The sequence below is a fragment of the Acinonyx jubatus genome, chromosome A3 (assembly GCF_027475565.1).
Source record: "Acinonyx jubatus isolate Ajub_Pintada_27869175 chromosome A3, VMU_Ajub_asm_v1.0, whole genome shotgun sequence".
Classification (NCBI taxonomy): Eukaryota; Metazoa; Chordata; class Mammalia; order Carnivora; family Felidae; genus Acinonyx; species Acinonyx jubatus.
In genome coordinates this window covers 100,946,742-100,969,103 of record NC_069388.1, presented here as the reverse complement: position 1 = coordinate 100,969,103, position 22,362 = coordinate 100,946,742, and the positions used below count along the sequence as shown (strand labels likewise).

At 35.1% G+C, this 22,362-nt stretch overlaps 1 protein-coding gene across 2 annotated transcripts in view; it reads left to right on the top strand.

Annotated features, from left to right (window-relative positions):
* Positions 1–22,362, top strand: part of ZC3H6 (zinc finger CCCH-type containing 6) — a 73,511-nt gene that overhangs the window by 42,641 nt on the left and 8,508 nt on the right. The window contains exons 4-11 of one of the 2 annotated variants that reach the window (XM_053200925.1): positions 2,798–3,044; positions 5,617–5,750; positions 10,768–10,884; positions 11,719–11,832; positions 15,796–15,903; positions 16,782–17,035; positions 18,323–18,819; positions 19,370–19,603. In XM_053200925.1, coding sequence (XP_053056900.1) covers positions 2,798–3,044; positions 5,617–5,750; positions 10,768–10,884; positions 11,719–11,832; positions 15,796–15,903; positions 16,782–17,035; positions 18,323–18,819; positions 19,370–19,603 — 1,705 coding nt within the window. Of the gene's footprint in view, positions 1–2,797; positions 3,045–5,616; positions 5,751–10,767; positions 10,885–11,718; positions 11,833–15,795; positions 15,904–16,781; positions 17,036–18,322; positions 18,820–19,369; positions 19,613–22,362 lie in introns of both variants that reach the window. The other variant, XM_053200924.1, reaches the window with a different exon arrangement.

The window sequence follows — 22,362 nt, the reverse complement described above, 5'->3', positions numbered from 1 at the left end:
GCCTGACTAATTTCGCTTAGCAATAATACCCTCTAGTTCCATCCACATAGTTGCAAATGGCAAGATTTCATTTTTTCTGACTGCCGAGTAATACTCCATTGTATATATATACCACATCTTCTTTAGCCATTCATCCATCGATGGACATTTGGGCTCTTTCCATACTTTGGCTGTTGTGTTAACTCTTCCTTGAACGTTTGGTAGAATTCACCTGTGAATCCATCTGGGCCCTGGACTTTTGTTTATTGGGAATTTTTGGTTACTGAATCAATTTCATTGCTAATAATCTGTCCCAATTTTCTGTTTCCTCCTGATTGTTTTGTTAGGTTTTATGTTTCCAGGAATTAATCCATTTCTTCTAGGTTGTCTAGTTTGTTGATGTATTTTTCACAATATTCTCTTACAGTCGTTTGTGTTTCTGTGGTGTTGGTTGTTATTTCTCCTCTTCTGTTTCTGATTTTGTTTATGAGAGTACTCTTTTTTTTTTTTTTAAATGAGTGACCAGAGATTTAATCAATTTTGTTAGCTTTTCAAAGAACCAGCTCCTGGTTTCATTGATATGTTGTTTTTTAGTTTCTATATCACTTATTCCCTTATCTTTATTATTTCCTTCTTTCTGCTGGTTTTAGATTTTATTTGTTCTTCCTTTTCTAACTTCTTGAGGCATAAGGTTAGGTTATTGAGATTTTTCTTGTTTCTTGAGGTAAGCCTGTATTGCTGTAAACTTCCCTCTTAGAACCACTTTTGCTGCCTCCCAAAGATTTTGGACTATTGTGTTTTCATTTTCAATTGTCTCTATGTTTTTTTTTTTATTATTATTTCTTTGATTTCTTGGTTAACCTGTTCATTGTTTAGTAGCATGTTATTTAACCTCTAGGTATTTGTGATCTTTCCAGAGGTTTTCTTGTGATTGATTTCTAGTTTCATTGTCTTGTGGTCAGAAAAGACACATTGATCTTTTTTAATTTGTTGAGATTTGTTTTGTGGCTTATATGTGATCTATTCTGGAGAGTGCTCTGTGTGCATTTAAAAAGAATGTATATTCTGTTTCAGGATAAAATGTTCTGAATATATCTATGAAATCCATTTGGTCTGGTATGTCATAGAATCACATTTTTTAATAAAAGGAAAAATAAGCACTGCTCAACTAAAAATTAATCTTCAACTTAATCTAAACAATTATTTTCATAGTACTTTTATAAAAAATTTGAGAAACACTGCCCTTTGGCTGCAATTCTTTTCTTTTTTAATTTTTTTTTTTAACATTTATTTATTTTTGAGACAGAGCATGAACAGGGGAGGGGCAGAGAGAGAGGGAGACACAGAATCTGAAACAGGCTTCAGGCTCTGAGCTGTCAGCACAGAGCCCGACGCGGGGCTCGAACTCACGGACCGTGAGATCATGACCTGAGCCGAAGTCGGACGCTTAACCGACCGAGCCACCCAGGCGCCCCTTGGCTGCAATTCTTAATCCCCTTCTGAATTTCTGAAGTGCTAAATGAGACCAGTTTATAAATTTTTTATAAATTTTAAAAATACTACTTAAAACAAATCAGAAATCTAATACAATGTCTTCAAAATTTAAAATTGATGAGCTAATTGATTTGATATTTTTAGTTAACTATTTTTTTTCTATTTTATAATTACTGAAGAGATCTTAATATTTCTCTACGTTTTATTAAAAACACATATTCTCATGTTGGTAATATGCCAGGGTAGGCAGTATTTTTGCATTATATTTTAAATGTGCTAAGCTGGAGATGAATCATGGCCTCGGTTTTTGCTAGATCCTCAAATTGCAATTACGTGCATCTTTTCTTCCTTTCTTTTAAAAGATTGACAGAAGATATGATAGAACTAATAAAAAGTATTTTAGTGAATAGAGGTAGAATTGAATACTACCATTAAATAAAACTATAGGACTAAAATGTATTATTTTTCATATGCTTTTATTAAAATAAATTACTAATAAAATTAATCATGTATAGTATAGTAAATAGTTTCCAACAGCAGTTTATTCACTAGATGTTTTTAAGTTTTAGAGAAATCCTTGTTAGACCTCAGAAATAAGAATATTCTTTTTCTAAAATTTCCACACATACAGTTTTTTTGTTAAGTATAAGATGCTTAAACTTGTCATTTGGGACAATGTTAGGAGAATATATATTTTCTCCCACCTCAAGCTATTTTACTATATTTTCCTTATTTTCTTTTTTTTTTTTTGAGTTCATTTATTCTGAAAGAGAGAGGAGGACACATGTGAGCAGGGGAGGGGCAGAGAGAGAGAGGGAGAGATAGAATCCCAAGCAGGCTCCACACTGCCAGTGCAGAGCCTGACACAGGACTCTATCCCACGAACCGTGAGATGATGACCTGACCGAAAATCGAGAGTCAGACACCCAACCTATTGAGCCACCCAGGTACCCATATATTTTCCAAAAGATGTTTTCAACTTTTTAGAGAAGGAATTCATGTATAATGGTGTGGATTTTTAAGTATACTTTTGTGTACAAATACGGAGACACCGGACATGGAAAACAAAAAGGGAACAAAACACACTCATCAGCAAGGATCTGTGAACATTAATTATAATGTTTGATAATACCAGAGTAGCACTTGGCTTTTTGAACTTAGTTTTAAATACTGTCATAGACAAGTACTAGCCAAGAGTCAGAACTATAATTGTCTTTCCCCTTTTTTTCTCCAGATTTCTGGGGGGAAAAAAGATGTCCTGTGTTACTATCAATTCATTTATATAGCTGAAAAATCCTGATAACTATTGTCTATTTTCACTTAGCATGGACATTTATCAGGAAGCTACATGACATCAAAGAAGAGTCAACATAACAAAAAATTTAGAAGTAAAGAATATGATGAGTACAGTACCTACAGTGATGACAACTTTGGTACCTACAGTCAGGAAACAGAGGAAGATTTTGCCAGTCAGCTGAAACAATACAGACAAGCTAAAGAAACCTCAACGACTGCTTTAGGATCATTTTCTAAAGAACCAGGGAAAAAACAAAGAATGAAAGTTCAGCAAGGTAAGTGTGAAATTGTCAGGCTGTGTTTTAATATGGGAACCTTATTACAGCAGGTAGCAATCGAGTAAAAACTTAAATTTCTTAGTCCCTTCTCAAGATCGGCTTATTCCTGTGGTTCCCGAATTCTTTTTTCTTTAATTTTAGATTTTGAGGACAAACATCTACAAATATTTTAATCTGCATAGTATTTTAATATTTGAGTTAGAAAGATACCCTAATACTTTAAAAGTATATAAAAATGTAAAACAATTTTCCCATTACTTTTTTTCCCTTTCCTTGTATAATACCAGTTTACTGAAAAAATAGCCTACCTTTTTCAGTTGTTTCTGTTACTCTATGCATTGCTTTATATTTTAGACCTGTAAGGAGAGAATTCTAAGAAGCTATTCTTTTATTAGACTTTATTTATTTATTTATTTTTTAACATTTATTTATTTTTGAGGCAGAGAGAGACAGAGCATGAATGGGGAGGGTCAGAGAGAGGGAGACACAGAATCCGAAACGGGCTCCAGGCTCTGAGCTGTCAGCACAGAGCCCGACGCGGGGCTCGAACTCACGGACCGCGAGATTGTGACCTGAGCTGAAGTCAGCCGCTTAACCGACTGCACCATCCAGGCGCCCCTTATTAGACTTTAAAAGATGGTGATCATCTTTGCTGTGCAAATGTACTAATACTTAGGATTATGGATATTCTTCAAGATTGGAAATAAGAACATAAACTAAAGAAATTTCTGGAGTGATCATCAATTCATCTGCTGTATTGAGGCACATGGTGCCTGGAGAGAGCATGGCAAGTTGCCATAGAAACTGTGGGTCACATAAGGGTCAGATCAACCTTAAGAACTGTCCACTCAGTATCTGCTTCATGAAAACTGGAGTAAGATGAGGCTGAAGTCAAGCAGTGAGCACCCAAACCCTATGTTACTATACTTTAATTATTGTTGAAAAAAGGAATGAGTTAAGAGTAAATGTGGTAATTTTTATGACTTTATTTTTTCTTGATTTCCTAGCAAAATTCCTTTGAAAAATATGTATCCAGGCTTTGCTGACCTAAAAAGGAAAAGAATTTGCCTGTGCATATGCTATTGTAATTAGTTAAGTTTGTTCCTGAAGTCTAGACATAGTGGTGTCAGGAATCATTCCACTTGGGGAATAAGGGAACATAGAGAGGTTTCGCTCATCCATTCCCACCTAGGGTTTTCCCTTTCAAGTTCTTCCTGTTTGCTCTGTTAAAGAATTGAGTATTCTTTTATTTTTGACATTCATTTCCTCCCCCTGAAATATGAAAGTAATACATGGCCAAATGCAGAAAACCTTTTCTGTGTGTGGAAACAATAACCCAACAAAGATCAAAGATAAAACAAAAGCAATTTGAATCCCTACACCCAAAAACAGTGACTATTAGTATATTTGGTGTACATTCTTCCAGAATCTTTCTGACAGTTATTTTTAACAAAAAATTATGCATGCTGTTTAACTTGTTTTTTCCCTTAACTATGAAGTATATCTCATTCTTCCGCTAACAAGTAGCTTTTAATGTCTGCATTCTATTCAATTAAATAGATATACGATAACTTGTTTAACAGAGTCTTAGGTTTGTGTAACAGTAACCACTTGAGATTTAAGTGCTACTTAACATTTAAGTTGCACCCAGGTTTTTTTTTTAATTCTGTGATTAATCATGCATATTTATACATGTCTCAGAGAACATCTTCACAAATACTTTTTAAGAATAAATTCTGAAATGCAGAATTGAGTCAAAAGATGTAGCCACGCATTTGAAGAATTTTAATCCACATACCAAGGTTGATTTACAAAAAGTTGATAGACCAATTTTTTAACAGCATGCCAGTGTGTGAAAATGCCAATTTCTCCAAATCCCTACCAACCCTATTCTTTGAAAAGGTGAAAATTGATGTTATTTAAAATTTTTAATTTCTTTGACTCTTTTTGATAAAAACATTTTTTCATATATTTATTTGCTGTTTTGTAGGTTTAAGATCACGTAATATGTAAGAAAATATATTAGTTCTTTGGGACTTTGGTAAAATGAGAAATACTCTGTATTCTATCCTAATGTTTAATTTTGGTAATTTTAGATACTTTTAATACCAAGTTTTTAAAAAGTAAGACAAGTATAAATTTTACTTGGAAATATATGTGATATCTATTCAAAATTATCACTAGAAACTCAATTTGGTCAAGTTAATCGCTAATATCTATAATGTCTTCCTTAGGGATGAATATAATGTTTAATTCTCTGAAAAACTGTTTTCTTATTCTAAGGAAAATTAAAAAGAACAAAACTAGATTTAACTTCTCTAGTCATGTGTATTCTTGTGCCTTGCTTTCTTATTATCATTAACATCCCTTAAAAAGAAAAAAATGAAAAGCAATACCCAGAAAGTAAAATGGAAAAACTTAATTAATATTTTTCATTGAATCTAGAGAGAAAGAAAAAGAATGCACTGTATATTATATACTATTTAAAATATGCTGTTCCTTATAAGCTAATAGATTGACAGTTGCGTTGTTTTTCTGTAATATTTGAAGTACATTTTAACTCTTTTAGGTATTGAACAGAGGGTTAAAAGTTTTAATGTTGGTCGTGGACGTGGTTTGCCGAAGAAAATCAAACGCAAAGACCGTGGGGGAAGAACCAATAAAGGGCCTAATATTTTTTCAGGAATGGATGACTTTCAAGAGGTACTAGTTTTAATCTATTTGGCTGCAGAGAAATCACTGTGATTGTAATGCTACTTTCCTAGTAAATGAAAATTCTCTAGCGAAGATCAAATGAGTATAAACAGATTCTTAAAAAAATAATTAAAAAATTGTTTTAATAGTCATGATACAAGTATAGAGATGCAAATTTAGGTCACCTTGAAATAAAATGGATGTGTTTGAAAGCACCTTAAAATAAAATTGGTATGTCAGAAAACAAAAATGTATGGTCGATTAGTTCTCTGCTGTATTTTCCTTTCCTAGGAGTCATTTTCCCCAGATGCTGGGGAAATGGAACTAAAATGCTAATAGCTTAATATGTAGCAGGGCTGATAAGAAGGGAGATACTGTAGTGATAAATTAACTTAGTAAAACTGAAAGCATTGAAAGAGAGGAAAAAGAGATATAAATGGTTGGAAAGATGAATTTGTGTACCTTGTGTTTGGTAGATATTGAATAAATATGTGTTGAATTGAATTCTGAACATGTACATTTTCAGCCTTTTGGCAACTCTGGATTAAAGTGGCCCAATTTCTGTATTCTGTCACTGTTCCAGTAAGATTGATTGAATTATACAGAGCAAGGGTAGATTATCAAAAGCTGCAACCTTGAGTGGGAACAAAGTGATAGCAATGTATTGTAATTTGAAAATGCTTGGTTTTCTGATGTCTGGGTTTAAAGATAATGGGCACAGATTTCTTAATATGTATTCGTTAGTACACTATTAAGGGAGATGTTAATAAGTATGAGCTAAAAAAAAAAAGAAGTTCAGGCCCAGGTAAATTAGTGAAACCCAACACATACCACTCTACCACTAATGTTCTCAGTTAACATTAATGTATTAAAGGCTCCTTGGGGCACCTGGGTGGCTCAGTCGGTTGAGCGTCCGACTTCGGCTCAGGTCATGATCTCATGGTCCATGAGTTCTAACCCCGCATCAGGCTCTGTGCTGACAGCTCAGAGCCTGGAGCCTGCTTTGGATTCTGTGTCTCCCTCTCTCTCTGCCCCTCCCCCATTCATGCTCTGTCTCTCTGTCTCAAAAATAAATAAATGTTAAAAAAAATTTTTTTAATGTATTAAAGGCTCCTTGCAAGTTAGATATTAAAAATCCTGTTTTACTTTGTTCAATCCACTGTTTTCAAATTTTACTTAACCCTGAACTCACTCCTTCACCCCACCCACATTTGTTAACATTCATTGAACCACTCCCTGTTCCATGGAATAGCAGCTTTGGAAACAAGCTTGGAATTTCTGAGTAATTATAACCTGTCTATCTCCATCTTCCTAGACTCCCCTAGAATGTGCTGCTTTCCCTAGACTAAATTAATGTGCATACTTTCTAAAGTAAGTTTTCTCCTATAACCAATACCTACACGCTATACCTGGAAAAAAAAATTAGCTTCCAAGAAAGTGTGGCTTTGCACAAGTTACTACCTGTCTCTGAGTTTCAATTTGCTTAATCTGTAAAATGAAAATATGGAATTAAATTAACTCTAAGGAGCCCTTCAAGCACTGACATATTAACTTTTTTTATGTTTTTTGTTTTTCAGTGTTTGTTTATTTTTGAGAGAGAGACAAGAGTGTGAGCAGGGAGGGGCAGAGAGAGGGGAGACACAGAATATGAAGTAGGCCCCAGGCTCTGCCCGAGCTGTGAGCACAGGGCCTGACCCAGGGCTTGAACTCACAAACCTTGAGATGACCTCAGCCATTGTTTGACGCTTAACTGACTGAGCCACCCAGGCACCCCAAGCACTGACATTTTGGTGTTTACTGATCTGGACTGCAACTAAAAGATGCTTTATCATGGTATAGAAATCAGAATAAATTCTTTCTTTTACATTCATCAGATTTAGAATATTTTTCCTTTTGTTTATTAAGGTTAAAATGTTATCAACTGTTTCAGTTTATTGGCTGTCAAGAGAGATTTCTTCTTATTCCAGAAACAGCCAGGAGAGTGCCAGAGCCCAAGCATGTAGCTTATGTTTGGGAGTAGTCTAGGGGAGACCTATTCAGGATAGAGTGAACATGGTAAAGTGGCCAATATAGATCCATCCTTTCCAAGGAGTGTAAGATCTTCCTAAAGCCAGATAAACTCACAGATACTTGTATGTTCACACAGTCTTGAAAACTCAAGGGTAGTCACAGAACAAGCAAATTTTTGATGGATTTGAAAGACTTATTTATTCTGTTAGCCATAAATCATCTAAATTTTTTTGTCTTTATAACAGCTGTTAAATTTTCTGTAAACATATATTATTTTACTGGTAGATCCTTTCATTTCCTCTTCTTTATGTATTTAAAAAATATTTTATGCTTGTTTTCCTTATACCAGTGTAATACATCTTCTAGAGTAAATTTTAAAATAACCAAGTAGATAGTTTAGTTTTCTCTCTCTCCCTCCATTTTTCCTTTCTCTTCCTCTTTTCTTGAATTGTGTTTTCTTAGAGGTAATGTGATACAGTGCAGAGAGTTCTATCTAACCTGCCTGCTCACTCACCATATGACCCTTAGCAAGTCACTAATTTCTCTAATCTTCAGTTTCTATACTTGTCTAGTGAGGGTGCCGAACTAGATGACTGATTCTTCCAGCTCTTACATTACAAGTGATCTTTAAGGGTAGAGGACATTCATGTTGCTTCTGTAGATTCAGACGTAAAAGATCAGATCTTCTAGGCACTTTATTTTGTCCTAAAATTTTATTGTTAAAGTTAGATTTTCTGGAATATCATGATTATAATTAGATTTCTCACAGTTATGGATACTGAGATACTTTCTACTTTTTTACCAAACTAAAGAACAAAACGGAAAAAACCACTATCCTCTATTACAACAATGAGGCATATCATTAGAAAGTAACATAGAATGAGTTATTAATGAAATATAGGTGCAACTTGGTGTGTTTTTCAGGGTGTTTGGGTGGTTTTTTTTTTTGGTGATTACCTAATTTTTTACTTTTTAATTTCAGAGTTATGTTCTTCAAGCTGGCCCATTGATTTTGTGTAATGCATTCTCCTTGGCTTCCTATTTTATTATAGCCACCATTCTTTGTAGAGAAGGCATATATGAGCTGGTCATTTATATCTACTTGTTCTAAGTGAACCTAGAAATAGAAAATGTTTGTGAGTCAAATCTACATAAATTTAAGACAGTTTAAATGGTTCTATCATAGTATATTATAAGCAATTTCATTGCGTTTCCCTGGGGCAATTTGATTATGCTTATATTTTTTAAAAGAACCTATAGGATTCTCTGTTTTCTTGGTATTTTTGTACTTTTTTCCCCCAAGAATTCCTACAGTAAAGCATATTTCAAATGCAAGTGCTGAGGATCAGATTTCAGTCTAGCCATCTCTTGCCTCAAGTGTTTGCTGGAAATTTCCTATTTCCAGTAGGTTGTGTTTTGTTCTCCATCTCCAGCAAACTGAGGGAAAGGGAAACAAATCAAATTATAAGAGCAAGTAGCTATTGAGCTCCTACTGTATGCCAAGCATGGTGCATACCGGGTGTTTGAAAAATAGTGTTGTTTTATAGAGCTCATGAATCTTAAGTCCTTAGCATGGCTAAGCATCATACTCTTGTTAACAAATCAATCTTCTTGTACTCCTAGCGAAAGTTGAATAGGGGAAAAAAAAAAGTTGAATAGGGGTTAAAGGAGAACTAAGGAAACATGTAGGGCTGTGAGATTTTCTACAATACATTTCTTTCTGTTTTGTTTTGTTTTTTAATTTAAAAGCTAAAGGAAATATATCCTTCCTCTTTTTCTTAAAGGAAGTACAAAAATAATTCAAAAAATTTCTAATTTTTTTAGGAGTACACCTAGAGACATATACTCTTAAATGTGGGGGTATATTCTTTTAGTCTTTTATCTTTTTTATTCTTCAGTCTTTTTTTATTATAAAATTGGGATCAATTTTTCACTTAGTAAAGTATTATGTGCATTTTCTTTCTTTCTTTTTTTAAATGTCTATCAATTTTGAGAGAGAGAGCGAGAGTGCACAAGGGGCAGAGAAAGAGGGAGAGAAAGAGGGAGAGAGAGAATCCCAAGCAGGCTCCATGCTGCCAGTGCAGAGAGAATGCAGGGCTCTATCCCATGTACAGCAATACCATGATGCAAGCTGACATTAAGAGTGGGACGCTTAACCAACTGAGCCACCCAGACACCCCTATGAACATTTCTTATGTCCCCAAATTGTCTCTCCATCTCATCAGTGTTTTAAAATTTTTTTAATGTTTTTATTTATTTTTTGAGACAGAGAGATACAGAGCATGAGCAGGGGAGGGGCAGAGAGAGAGGGAGACACAGAATCTGAAGCAGGCTCCAGGCTCTGAGCTGTCAGCACAGAACCTGATGTGAGGCTCGAACTCACAGACTGTGAGACCATGACCTGAGCTGATGTCGGACACTTAACCAACTGAGCCACACAGGCGCCCCTCCATCTCATCAGTTTTTAATGATTACATAGTAGTCTACCAGTGATAGGTATTTAACTGGTCTTCTTATCTGGGATGTGTAGGGTATTTCTAGATTTTTGTTTGTTTGTTGTTTTATCATGTAAGTAATTCTGCAGTAGTTATTTTTGTGAATAAATATATGTGTGCCTCCCTGATGATTCCCTCAGAATACTCCTGAAAAGTACAAATTCTGTGTCTAACAATATGGATATTATAAGTCTTTTATAACATAGCTATCAAGAATAATATGAGAGTGCACACTTTATCATACCTTTGCCAACACTGAGTATTATTGTTAATTTTCAAGCTTTTTATCTTTAAAAAGTAGTTGTACATCCTCATTAAAATAGAAATAGGGTTATTTGAACCACTAGTAGCAATAAGCAGTGTATTAGAAACATAACTCCAAATAAATGATAGCATCTGAATGTCCAGTCTTGGACACTTTAGGTTGTAATTATACTGCTTTCTCAATCCATTTGACTATCCATTTTAATACCTTTAATATTTCGTATGTTGTATTCAAATGAATTGTTTTTTTTTCACAGTATAATAAACCAGTGAAGAAATGGAAGGTTATGACTCAGGAATTCATTAATCAGCACACAGTGGAACACAAAGGAAAACAAATCTGTAAATACTTTCTGGAAGGGAGATGTATTAAGGTAAATTTATAGTGATATCTCATGAGTCATCTTAACTTCCAAAATAATCTTTAAAATTTAGTCTTTTGGGGGTGGTTAGGTTTTTCATTTCTCATATAGTTGTAATAAAGCTATTTCTTTGAAATGTATCTTGCATGGAAATACTGTACCACAGAGCTCATTTAATTATATTCTGGGACAGTAATATACTTTGTTAAATCAGGTTTTATTTAACAAACACATAATGCTGACTATGTGGCAAGTACTGTTCAAAGTGGATCACTAATATTAAATGTTTTAATCTTTACGGCAAACCTATGAAGTAGTTACTGTTAATTCTCCCCACTTTATTTTTTTATTTTTTTTAATGTTTATTTCTTTTGAGAGAGAGAGAGAGTAGGGGAGGGGCAGAGAGAGAGAGGGAGACAGGGAATCCCAAGCAGGTTCTGTGCTGTCAGCGCAGAGCCTGAAGCAGGTTCAGTCTCACAAACCATGAGATCATGGCCTGAGCTGGAACCAAGAGTCTAAACTGACTGAGCCACCCAGGCACCTCATATTTTCCCCACTTTAAACGTGGCCAAACCAGGAGATTAATTAAGTGACCACAGTAGCTCAGCTACAAATGGTGAGTGCTGGTAGAGCCAGGCAGTAGCCTCTGAGGCCACGCTCACTGTGCTGCCTCTGTACATGGCACATCCACTGTCTTGGGCAAGGATTCCAAGGGATTGTGTGAATTATTATTAGCTCTTTATTTAAAGACTGAAGATGTGTCCATAGTTCTACCATGAAATACCATAGAGAAAATTCAATGTTTCTCTTTTTCTCTCTTTTTTTTGTTTTTCTTTTTTGTGACAGGGAGATCAATGTAAATTTGATCATGATGCAGAGTTGGAGAAGAGAAAAGAGATCTGCAAATTTTATTTACAAGGATATTGTACCAAAGGAGAGAACTGCATTTATATGCATAATATCCTTTATTAAAAATATGTTAACCAAAATATTGAGGTTGTAAAACATTACTGGGGTTTTTATTTTATTTTATTTATTTATTTATTTATTTATTTATTTATTTATTTATTAACATTACTGAGGTTTTTAAAAATCCTAGGTACAACCTCTACAGGCTACTTTGGTTGTAAATTTAAAATAGCACATTACATAAACCAAGTCTAGGTAGCCTTTGTGCTTCGAAAGGGCAAACTGAGGTATTCTTTAGGAAAATAAAATAACTTCCCTTTGGAAAAGAAAATCTGTGAACTAAAGGTACTTTATATTTAATATACTCAGCTTATAAGTATTTCAAGCAACTGTACTTCGTAAAGGAGTAGTTGGCAAACTGTTTATTCTATGACTTAATTATTTTACTTATGAATATAAGTATTAAATTATTATTGTTGAACATTATAAAACCGAAGTCTCATCAAATCTTATCACACAGTGACAAACACAGTACATTCTTCCCTATTTCTCTTTGGATATCTATACATTTAAATTGTAACTCCTGTCCCCACTCAAATTGGTATTTCGTTATACATAATTCTTCTTTAAAAAAAATTTATATATATCTGTATCTTTGTGTCTATCTATATCTAAATCTCATGAATCTTTCCATGTTAACTGCCCCCCATTATGTTGCTGGTTATTCATTACCATTTATAACTAATGGAGCCTTTCCTCCCTGATTTGAAACTCCATCTTCATTGTAGATGAAGTGTTTACATGTATGTTTTTGGTTTTGTTCTGGACTTTCTGTTGGGCTCCATGGATCTGTTTGCCCTAATGTCTGTGTTGCTTTGCTGTGATTATTTCTGTCTTGCCAGCAAACTGATATTTCACAGATCCTCACATTTATTTCTTCCACCTAAAATTTAAAATAGTCTTGTGTAGGTCAAAAAATAATATTAACAAATTAAGTAAAAAATCCCTTTTTATCATAGAGCTAAATATAAAAAATGAAACCATACAAATCAAATGATTTTTATGAATGGATTCCTTCATAATCCAGAAGAGTAGAAAACTTTCCCAAGTCTGACTTAAAATCCAGAAGCAATAAAAGATTGAAAATTTGCACAAAAATTTTTACACTTGCATGACAAAAATATGACCTATGTAGCCAAAGATAAATAATGAAATGAGAAAAATTATTTGCAACTTACATCACTTACAGAGAGATAACAGCCTTAATACATGAGTTTCTAAAAATTGAAAACAAAAATGAGCAAGACATACAGATAATTCATAGAGAAATGCAGATGTTCCCAAAATGTTATAAAAAGACGCTCCATCCTGTTCATAATATAATGTATGTCGAGATACCATTTGTAGCTTCCAGATTTGCAAAAATTAAAAGTGAGAGCAAGGTTTGTTAGCAAGGCTGTGAAAAAACAGATGACATTCCAACTTTGTGGTAAGAATGCAAAATTGTTCACGCCTATAGATGGGAGCTTGGCAGGCTCTGACAAAATTACATGTGAATTCACCCTTTTCTAATTGGTCTGGGCAGTGATTACTGATGGCTGCTAAACTCATTAGGTGAAATGTTGGTGAGCAACTTTATAATTGGTAGATTGGGCTGACAGCACTGGGGCTGACTGCTTGGTCTTAACCTCACTAAAAAAGCCAACTATATGTTAAATGCCTCCTAATACGATGCAGTACGGAGTGTTTAAACACCATCTATTGACAAATAGTAAAATTAACAAATGATGCAAAAATCAAGGAGGACTTCTAGAGATCAATAAAAGAAATTTGAGAGGTCTATTAACTGGATGCAATTTATGGATCATGTTTGGATCCTGATGTGAATAAAGCAGTTATAAAAAGACATTTTTTGGAAACAGTCTGGAAAATTTGTGTATTGACAGTATCAGATGAAATTAATGCGTTAATTTTTTTAGATTGATGGTAAGGTTGTGATTGCTAAGAAAAATATTCCTTATCCATTTGAAATAAATTTGGAAACGATTTTCTGATGTAATGTATTTGGAATGTGCTGTGTTTCATATACTCCAGTGTTTGTGGGGAGAGTCGAGAAGAGAGTATAGGAGTGATAAAGATCTCACAGAATTCCAAATGATGAAAATTGTTGAACCTACATGGCCAGCAGGAGGGAGCTCATTTTCTCTCTACTTTGGTACATGTTTGATAATTTTCAAGTTGACTTTTTTTAATCCTAAGTAATCTCACTCTTCATGGATAACCATGCTAACAATATGGTGTGAAGCCTTTAAGATTTTTTTTCCATGCTGAGGTATGTATGTATGACTGGATGTATATATGTATATATTTTTACACATAATTTTTTACAAAAACGTTATCCAGCTATGGTTGTTAAAGTTGTATTTTTTTTTAATTTAATATTTATACCTTTAGTTGATATGGATTATTTTTTAATGTGTGATGTGCAGTAAGGACCTTATTTTTTTTCCAGATGGTTACACTTATTGTCTCATCTTCACTGATTTAAAATGGCATCTTGACCAGATCTACCTCCATACTACTATCACACATTGTGCTGTTTGATTTTTCCCCCCATAATAGTATATTTGATATGTAGTAGGACAAATAATCCTCCTTTCTCTATCAAAATGTTATAATAAATTTGACTTACTCAAGAAAAGGAAATCTTTTTAAGATTTGGCATATTTCTTTAGAAACCAAACACTTTATTGAAATAAAAGCTTTCAACCTATTCTTAGATTTTCCCCATAGGGTTATGTCATCTGTAAATAATAATAATTACTTCTTTTATCACATTTAAGCTTCTTAATTTTCATTATATTGGCTACACTTCCAGCATGATGTTCAACAGTAGTGATTGTGACAGACATAATACATGTTTTAATTATAGTGCTTTTTTGCTTTGGCTTGTGGCTGTAGGTTTTTATTTGTTTGTTTTTGTTTTTAAGATTTTATTTTTAAGTGAATTCTAACACCTAATGTGGTGCTCAACAATAGAACCCTGAGATTGAGGTACCCATACTCCATCGACTGAGTCAGCCAGGCACCCCTTGTGACTATAGTTCTAAGATACATTTTTTTTATATTTATTTATTTTTGAGAGAAAGAGACAGATACAGAGCAGGGGAGGGGCAGAGAGAGGAAGGCACAGAATCCAAAGCAGGCTCCAGGCTCTGAGCTGTCAGCACAGAGCCTGATGCAGGCTCAAACTCACAGACTGTGAGATCATGACTTGAGCCGAAGTCGGACACTTAACCAACTGAGGTGTCCCTAAGATTTTTTAAATCAAGTAACTGTGTTCTTATTTTACTAAGAGGTTTTTATTTTTATTTTAAGTCAAAAAAAGATTTTGAATTTTAGCAGTTGCCTTTTGTATCTGCTGAGATGATCATATGATTTCTCTCTCTTGATCTTGTCAATGTAATGATTATAGTAATAAATATGCTAAAACCACTCAGGAATTCCCTGAACATAAACACAAATGGTATATTTTTTTAATAAGCTTATGGATTTAATATTTTCTTTAGAAGTTTGAGGTTTGTCTCCAAAATCATGAGAATGATTTGCTTATAGTTTTCATGTTGGGATATTTGACTTTAACATGACATATCAAGTCCTTTTGTTTTCTTCATAGATATAAGCTCTTGCTACAAAATTTGTTTTATATAATATTTTTATTATGGAAAATTACAGGACTTACATACCTAGAATACTATAGTATTTGCTATAACAATTGTAAGTATTTTTTCTTTAAAAAATTTCTAGTTTAATATAGTAAGAAAGATTTAAAATTTTTGAATGTTTGCTGCCTAATTAAAATACTTAATCTTAAAAAAAAATTAAGTAGTGTAATCTGACATGATTGTAGAAAATTTAGTATGATATGATTGACTCAGCACAGTTATGTTTTGTGGTTTAAAAATATTGGGGTTTGATTTTACTTGGTTTATTCCTTAATATTTTTATTTACATGAATTTCCATGTAAGTTCTATCACAGTGGAGCGAAATGTTACCAAGGAGACAATTGTAAATTTTCCCATGATGATCTGACTAAAGAAACAAAGAAACTTTTGGACAAAGTAAGTACTGTCTTTTGCACTTCAGTTATTTGTTAGGTCTCACCACAAATTCATTTGACTTGAATCATGTTTTACAAATTACATTTCATACAACCCTCCTGAGAAATCAAGGGTTTGCTATTTTAGGGTTTAATCCATTAATGTAGTGTGTTAAAGGGGCGCCTGGGTGGCTCATTCAGTTAAGTGTCCGACTTTGCTCAGGTCATGATCTCACGGTCTGTGGTTTCAAGCCCTGCATCGGGCCCTGTGCTGACAACTCAGAGCCTGGAGCCTGCTTCGGATTCTGTGTCTCCCTCTCTCTCTGCCCTCTTCTGCTCATGCTCTGTGTCTCTGTCTCTCTCAAAAGTAAATATTAAAAAAATTTTTTTTAATGTAGTGTGTTAGAAAAGCAGAAATATTGGGCTAGGAATTAAGAATCTTTTCTTACTCTTGTTCTGCCATTAAAAAGCTAATGTACTTCGAGAAATATCCTTTGCCATTTTGAATCTCATTATCAAAAATGAGTTTTCTCTCTCTGATCCATTTTAACTTTAAAATGATAATTTTCTAATACCAAAACTAGTTTATTGAAGTGTTCACAGTTTTTAAATGTAAGGAAGAGGGGTGCCTGGGTGGCTCAGTCGGTTGAGCATCCACCTTTGGCTGGGGTCATGACCTTATGGTTTGTGAGTTCAATCCCCATGTTGGCTCTCTTGCTGTCAGCATAGAGCCTGTTTTGGATCCTCTGTCCTTCTCTCTCTGCCCCTCCCTCATTTGCACTCGTCCCTGTCTTTCTTTCTCTCTCTCTGACTCTCTTTCAAAAGTAAACATTGAAAAAAATTTTAAATGTAAGGAAGAAAGCTTGTGTTGAAATAGTAATCTTTGCCAATTATTTTTAGGTGTTGAACACTGAAGAAGAAGCCACAAATGAAGATGAAAGAGAATTAGAAGAACTTAGAAAACGGGGCATAACTCCTCTTCCCAAACCACCTCCAGGAGTTGGGCTTCTGCCAACCCCACCAGAGCATTTTCCCTTTTCTGATCCTGAAGATGATTTTCAGACAGATCTCTCCGATGATTTCAAGAAAATCCCATCTCTTTTTGAAATAGTTGTGAAACCTACTGTGGATTTAGCACATAAGATTGGGAAGAAGTAAGTTAAAATTTTTTTTAGTGATATCATTTTTGCTCCTAAAAATTCTTATTAAGAAACTAACTTGTATTCCACGGTAATCATATAACTAAACTTAAGTAGAGATAGCAGATACCTGGCATTCACCCCAATTGCTACTTCCTACTTTCTCTTTGTCCCCACCCTCCACTGCATGCCATCCATGCTTTTCTCTATGGAATCCTTAACACAGCTTCAGAAACCTCTCCACACAGTAATCCATCCGGAAGGGCACTGCCAGGTGGATGAATTGATATTTCTCCCAATTTGTTAGGAGGCTGCATGAATACTGATAACACCTTCAGATAGTGGCATTAGCATGGCTTAAGAATATTTAGTTCTTTTAGAGAAATATTTCCTTGGGCTAGTAGAGGAAACTCTTTGGATAAGCTGGATCCAGATCTGCATTTTCTAACACCACCATTCCAGCCTTGCTACCCACACCGCAGGGTCTATGCACCTGGGCTTTAAATCCTATTGTTGATTGTTCTTTTAACCCTGAACACTCAGGGATCCCTAACAGTGAGATGTCAGCAAATGAGGAACAAGAACTCTATAAGAAACATCATAGTTAATGTGAACCATTAAAATTATTTCTATTAAGGTCAAGAAGAAGACAGGTATGTGCACTGTTGGCTAATACTGTAGATCAGATCCTCGTTAATGCAAAAAGAGAAAGATATAATAGATATAAAGATATAAAATGGCCTGGAGAGACAGGCCATTATTTGGGCAGTTTTCCTCAGTAATCCTGAAGGAACCAACTGCCAAAACTATTAGAAATAGTAGTTAAATTAGTAAGATATCCAGAAAGAAGAACAATAGTCAAAACCTAAAGGTCTTTTTATATGCCACCAGTAATCAATCAGAAATTGAAAAGTTGTATGTTTATATAGTATAATTTTAATTTCATTATGTATTAAAAAAGATCTGTGTATGCCTAGACTAGGAGAGAACTAATAAAGAAAAATTTATCTTTGGGTGGTGGGATTAGAGGTGATTCTTACTTATTTTTGTACTTTTCTGTATTTTTCAAAATATCTCTGAGTAAGTTTTAGAACAGGTGATAGTGAGTGGCAGTTAAGACTGAGCTGAAAATGAAAGCAAGATGCATGTATGGGTGTTTTCACTTGGAGATAATATGGAATAAACTGCTTCTTAAAAACACGTTCTGATATAGAAAAGCACATTCAACCAATACTTACTTAAAAATGTAACATTCTTACTTGCCTCTTTCTTTGAGCTAAGAAATATTCCTTCTGTCTACAGGCCACCAGCATTTTATAATAGTGCCTCACCACCAGGACCACAATTTCAGGAAGGCAGTCCACATCCTCAACATATCTATAGTTCTGGATCAAGTCCAGGTCCTGGACCCAATATGTCTCAGGGACATAATAGTCCTGTGATGCACCCAGGCTCCCCCGGACATCATCCGTGTGCAGCCGTGCCGCACAGCCCACCTTTGCCACCTGGTCCACCTGGAATTTTAGGTCCTCACAGTCAAGCTGGAGTACTTGTTCAACCAGATCCACCTTTGACACCACCAAGTATGAGTGGTGCTTACCATTGCCCAGGCTTTCCAGAACACATGATGAAAGTACCTAGAGAGAATCACTGTTCTCCAAGTTCGTCATACCTGCAAAGTACTGGTGAAATGCAGCTCAATACCAGTTACGAGTCCGTACAAAACCCAGCCGAGTTTTATGATAATTACTATTCACAGCATGTTGTACATAATTTCCAGCCACCCAATAACTCTGGTGGTAAGTTTTCCTTTTGAAATAACTCATTTTTAATTTAAAATCTTTGGAGTTATCTATCTTTCATTAAAAACATAAGAATGTATGTTTTAAATAAAGCTAAGTAAAATGTAATGAAATTGAAACCATAAACTTTTTTTTTTTTAAGTTTATTTTGAGAGAGAGAGAGCATGCATGAGAGCACAAATGAAGTTGGACAGAGAGAGAGGGAGAGAGAGAATCCCAAGCAGGCTCTGCCCTGTCAGCACAGAACCCCACACTGGGCTCGATCTCATGAACCACAAGATCATGGCCTGAGCCGAAATCAGGTTGGCCACTTAACCAACTGAGCTACCCAGGTGCCCCCAAAACCATAAAATATGTTTTAAATTTAACCAAACATTGGTTACACCAGAACTTTAGATAGTTTTAAAAAATATTTACAATCACATAATAATTTGGTAATCAAATGTAGTTAGTATTAGAGCTTCAATTTGTTATAACTCACTGTGGTGCCCTCTAGAGGAGTTCTGTGCTAAATTCGCATCTGTGTCTTTCTGTGTTATGTGTATAGATGGCATGTGGCATGTTGAATTTGCCCAGCATCAGCCTCTGGTTGTTCAAGATTCCCCAAACCGGGGTGGTGGATCTGACGGCAGCAGCAACACGACGGGCCACGGCCCCCTGCCTGCACCAGGTCTCCTTCCTGCAGTGCAGAGAGCTCTTTTTGTGAGACTTACTCAGAAATACCAAGAAGAAGATGAATCAAGCAGCACCCGACCTCAGAGGGCACCAAGCAAGGAAGAAGGTGTGTCAGGTGCTGATAGCATCTTACTTTGGATTACTTGGTTCCTGAAACGGTCTTGAATAGGTTAAAACTTGGAAAAGGAGTTCCTCTAAACTATCTTTTCTATTTCCAGTTTACCTCGTAGCTCCTATCTGCTTGGAATTGATTGTGGTTTCCAGGGCCATACATGCTTTAGTAATTAATTGCAAAGGGTTTGATCTGAAGCTATAGTATGAGGCCTGGCTGAGCAGACTTGCTAATAAGTCCTGTGTTTGGAAGAAAGAAATAGAACAGAAACAGGACATCTTCCAGTTCAGGAAGTTTGACTTCTAGCCCAAGTTTAAAATGACTCAGTTATTAGAGAAGTTTTTATGGGCACAGGCTGTGTATTTCAGGTTCTACTATATTATGAAGGAGTATTCTTTTTAATATAAAAGATTATGTGGAGGGGCACCTGGGTGGCTCAGTCAGTTAAACGTCCGACTTCGGCTCAGGTCATGATCTCACAGTCCGTGAGTTTGAGCCCCACGTCAGGCTCTGTGCTGACAGCTCAGAGCCTGGAGCCTGCTTCAGATTCTGTGTCTCTCTCTCTCTCTCTGCCCCTCCCCTGCTATGCTCTGTCTCTCTCTGTCTCAAAAAATAAAAACATTATTTAAAAAAAATTTTTTTTAAAGATTATGTGGAGACACCAAGTTTACCCTAGTGGTTTTGATATTGATAAGTGTATAGCAATTAGTTAATTCAGTTAAGGAGAGAAAGCTTAAAGCATCAAATTTTTATGAATTACAAAATTGATGTGTTTGCCCACTCTGTGTGTGTGTGTGTGTGTGTGTGTGTGTGTGTGTGTGTGTGTGTGTGTATTTCCTTTTTCTTAACTGCACACCCACTGTGGGGCTCAAACACACGACTCAGACCAAGAGTCACACTCTCCACCAACTGAGCCAGCCTGGTGCCCATTTGCCCACTCTTAAATATAAAATTTATAAATAACTGTGTGGAACTAGATAACATTAGGTAGCTACAAGCTATTATATAAACATTGTTTGTTGCCTTTTCAAAGAAGGTAGCATTAACTTTTCATTTATTTAACATCATGGGGAAACGAGGGATTCCTAATAAGTTAATTTCCTGTACAATTTATGTTTGTTCCTTTAAGTGCTAAAACTTAATTTTAAGAAAAAACAATTTTCATTATTTTCTATAAAGTCTTACAAAGATTTGTATTTTCATAAATAAGAAAATTACAAATTTTCTAGATATAAAATTTTGTACTATAATATTATATAATTGGTGATGTTTTATGAGAGTTTTTTCTCTGTGTCCAGAAAAAATCTTGAACAGCTAGGTTTTTTTGTGTTTGTGTTCATTTTTATAAATTTTAATGCCCTTATAAGTTTATATGTCCTTTGATAAAAAGCTGATAACTGTCATTTCCTATCTAAAATCTCCTTTCCATTGGGCTATCTCTACTGGTTTGCTTTCCTTCTGTCATATACTCATTCTCATTCCAAAAAGGATTTAAGATTGCTTATAGATATGAAAGTCAAAATAAAATAGTATTTTCCTTATATGGATCAGATTTGGATCATCTTACCTATTTGGATCAAGTAACAAATTCTGTGAGGAGTGAAATTCCTATACAGAAGTATTTAAAATAATGGCAATAGGTAAAAGCTTTAGGCTTCCTGAGGTCACTGAGAAGAAGAAAAGAGATCTAGTGTGTAGAAGTAGCCTGTTGTTGTTGTTGTTGTTGTTGTTGTTGTTGTTTTGAAAGCTAGCTCACTTTTTTTTTTTCTATTGAGAAGAGAGCGTAAGCAGGGGAGGGCCCAAGGGAGAGGGAAGGAGAGAATCTTAAGCAGGCTCCACCATCAGTTCAGGGCCCAACATGGGGCTCAATCTCATGACCATGAGATCATGACCTGAGCCAAAATCCAGAGCAGGAAGCTTAACTGACTCAGCCACCCAGACGCCCCTAAAAGTAGTTTTCTTCAGACACTGAGATATGAGTAAAACTTTTATCAGTTGTGTTGGGACACCTGGCTGGCTGAGTCGGTGGAGCATGCGACTCTTGATCTTGGGGTTGTTAAGTTTGAGCCCCACATTGGGCAGGGGGATTACTTAAAAATAAAATCTTTAAAAAAAAACTTTTTTCCATTGTGATATAATCTATACAATTTTTGAAATTTACTTTAAGACTTTTCTTATGTTTATTTATTTTGAAAGGGAAAGAGAGAGAGCAGGGGAGGGGTAGAGAGAGAGAGAGGAAGGAGAGAGAGAGAGAATTCCAAGCAGGTTCTGTGCTGTCAGTGCAGAGCCTGAGCGGGGCTCCAGTTCACCAACTGTGAGATCATGTCCTGAGCCGAAATCAAGAGTTGGTCACTCAACCGACTGAGCCACCCACATGCCCCAGTCTGTACAATTTTAAACCACACTTTTCAGCCTAAATTTCAGTACTTGTTTTGCAAGCTCTGTTCAAACTAAATGTGTAACACTGAAGTTCCATGTAATAGAAACACATTAATGAAATGAAATGAGGTAAAATGAGAATATTTACAATATTCTATTCATCCAAGATATTCTAGTATGTATATGTATGTATGAGTGTGTGTGTATGAGTGTATGTGTGTAACCACTTCAGAGTTAATGTATGTTGTTTTAATGGAAAGGAAGGAGACTCCCCTTCTGCAGCATCAGTTTATAATCCCTTCTGTACTACTAGAGAGAATACCTCTGATAGTTAAGCTTAACAGTGTATCTAACACAGTAAGGTTAAATAGACT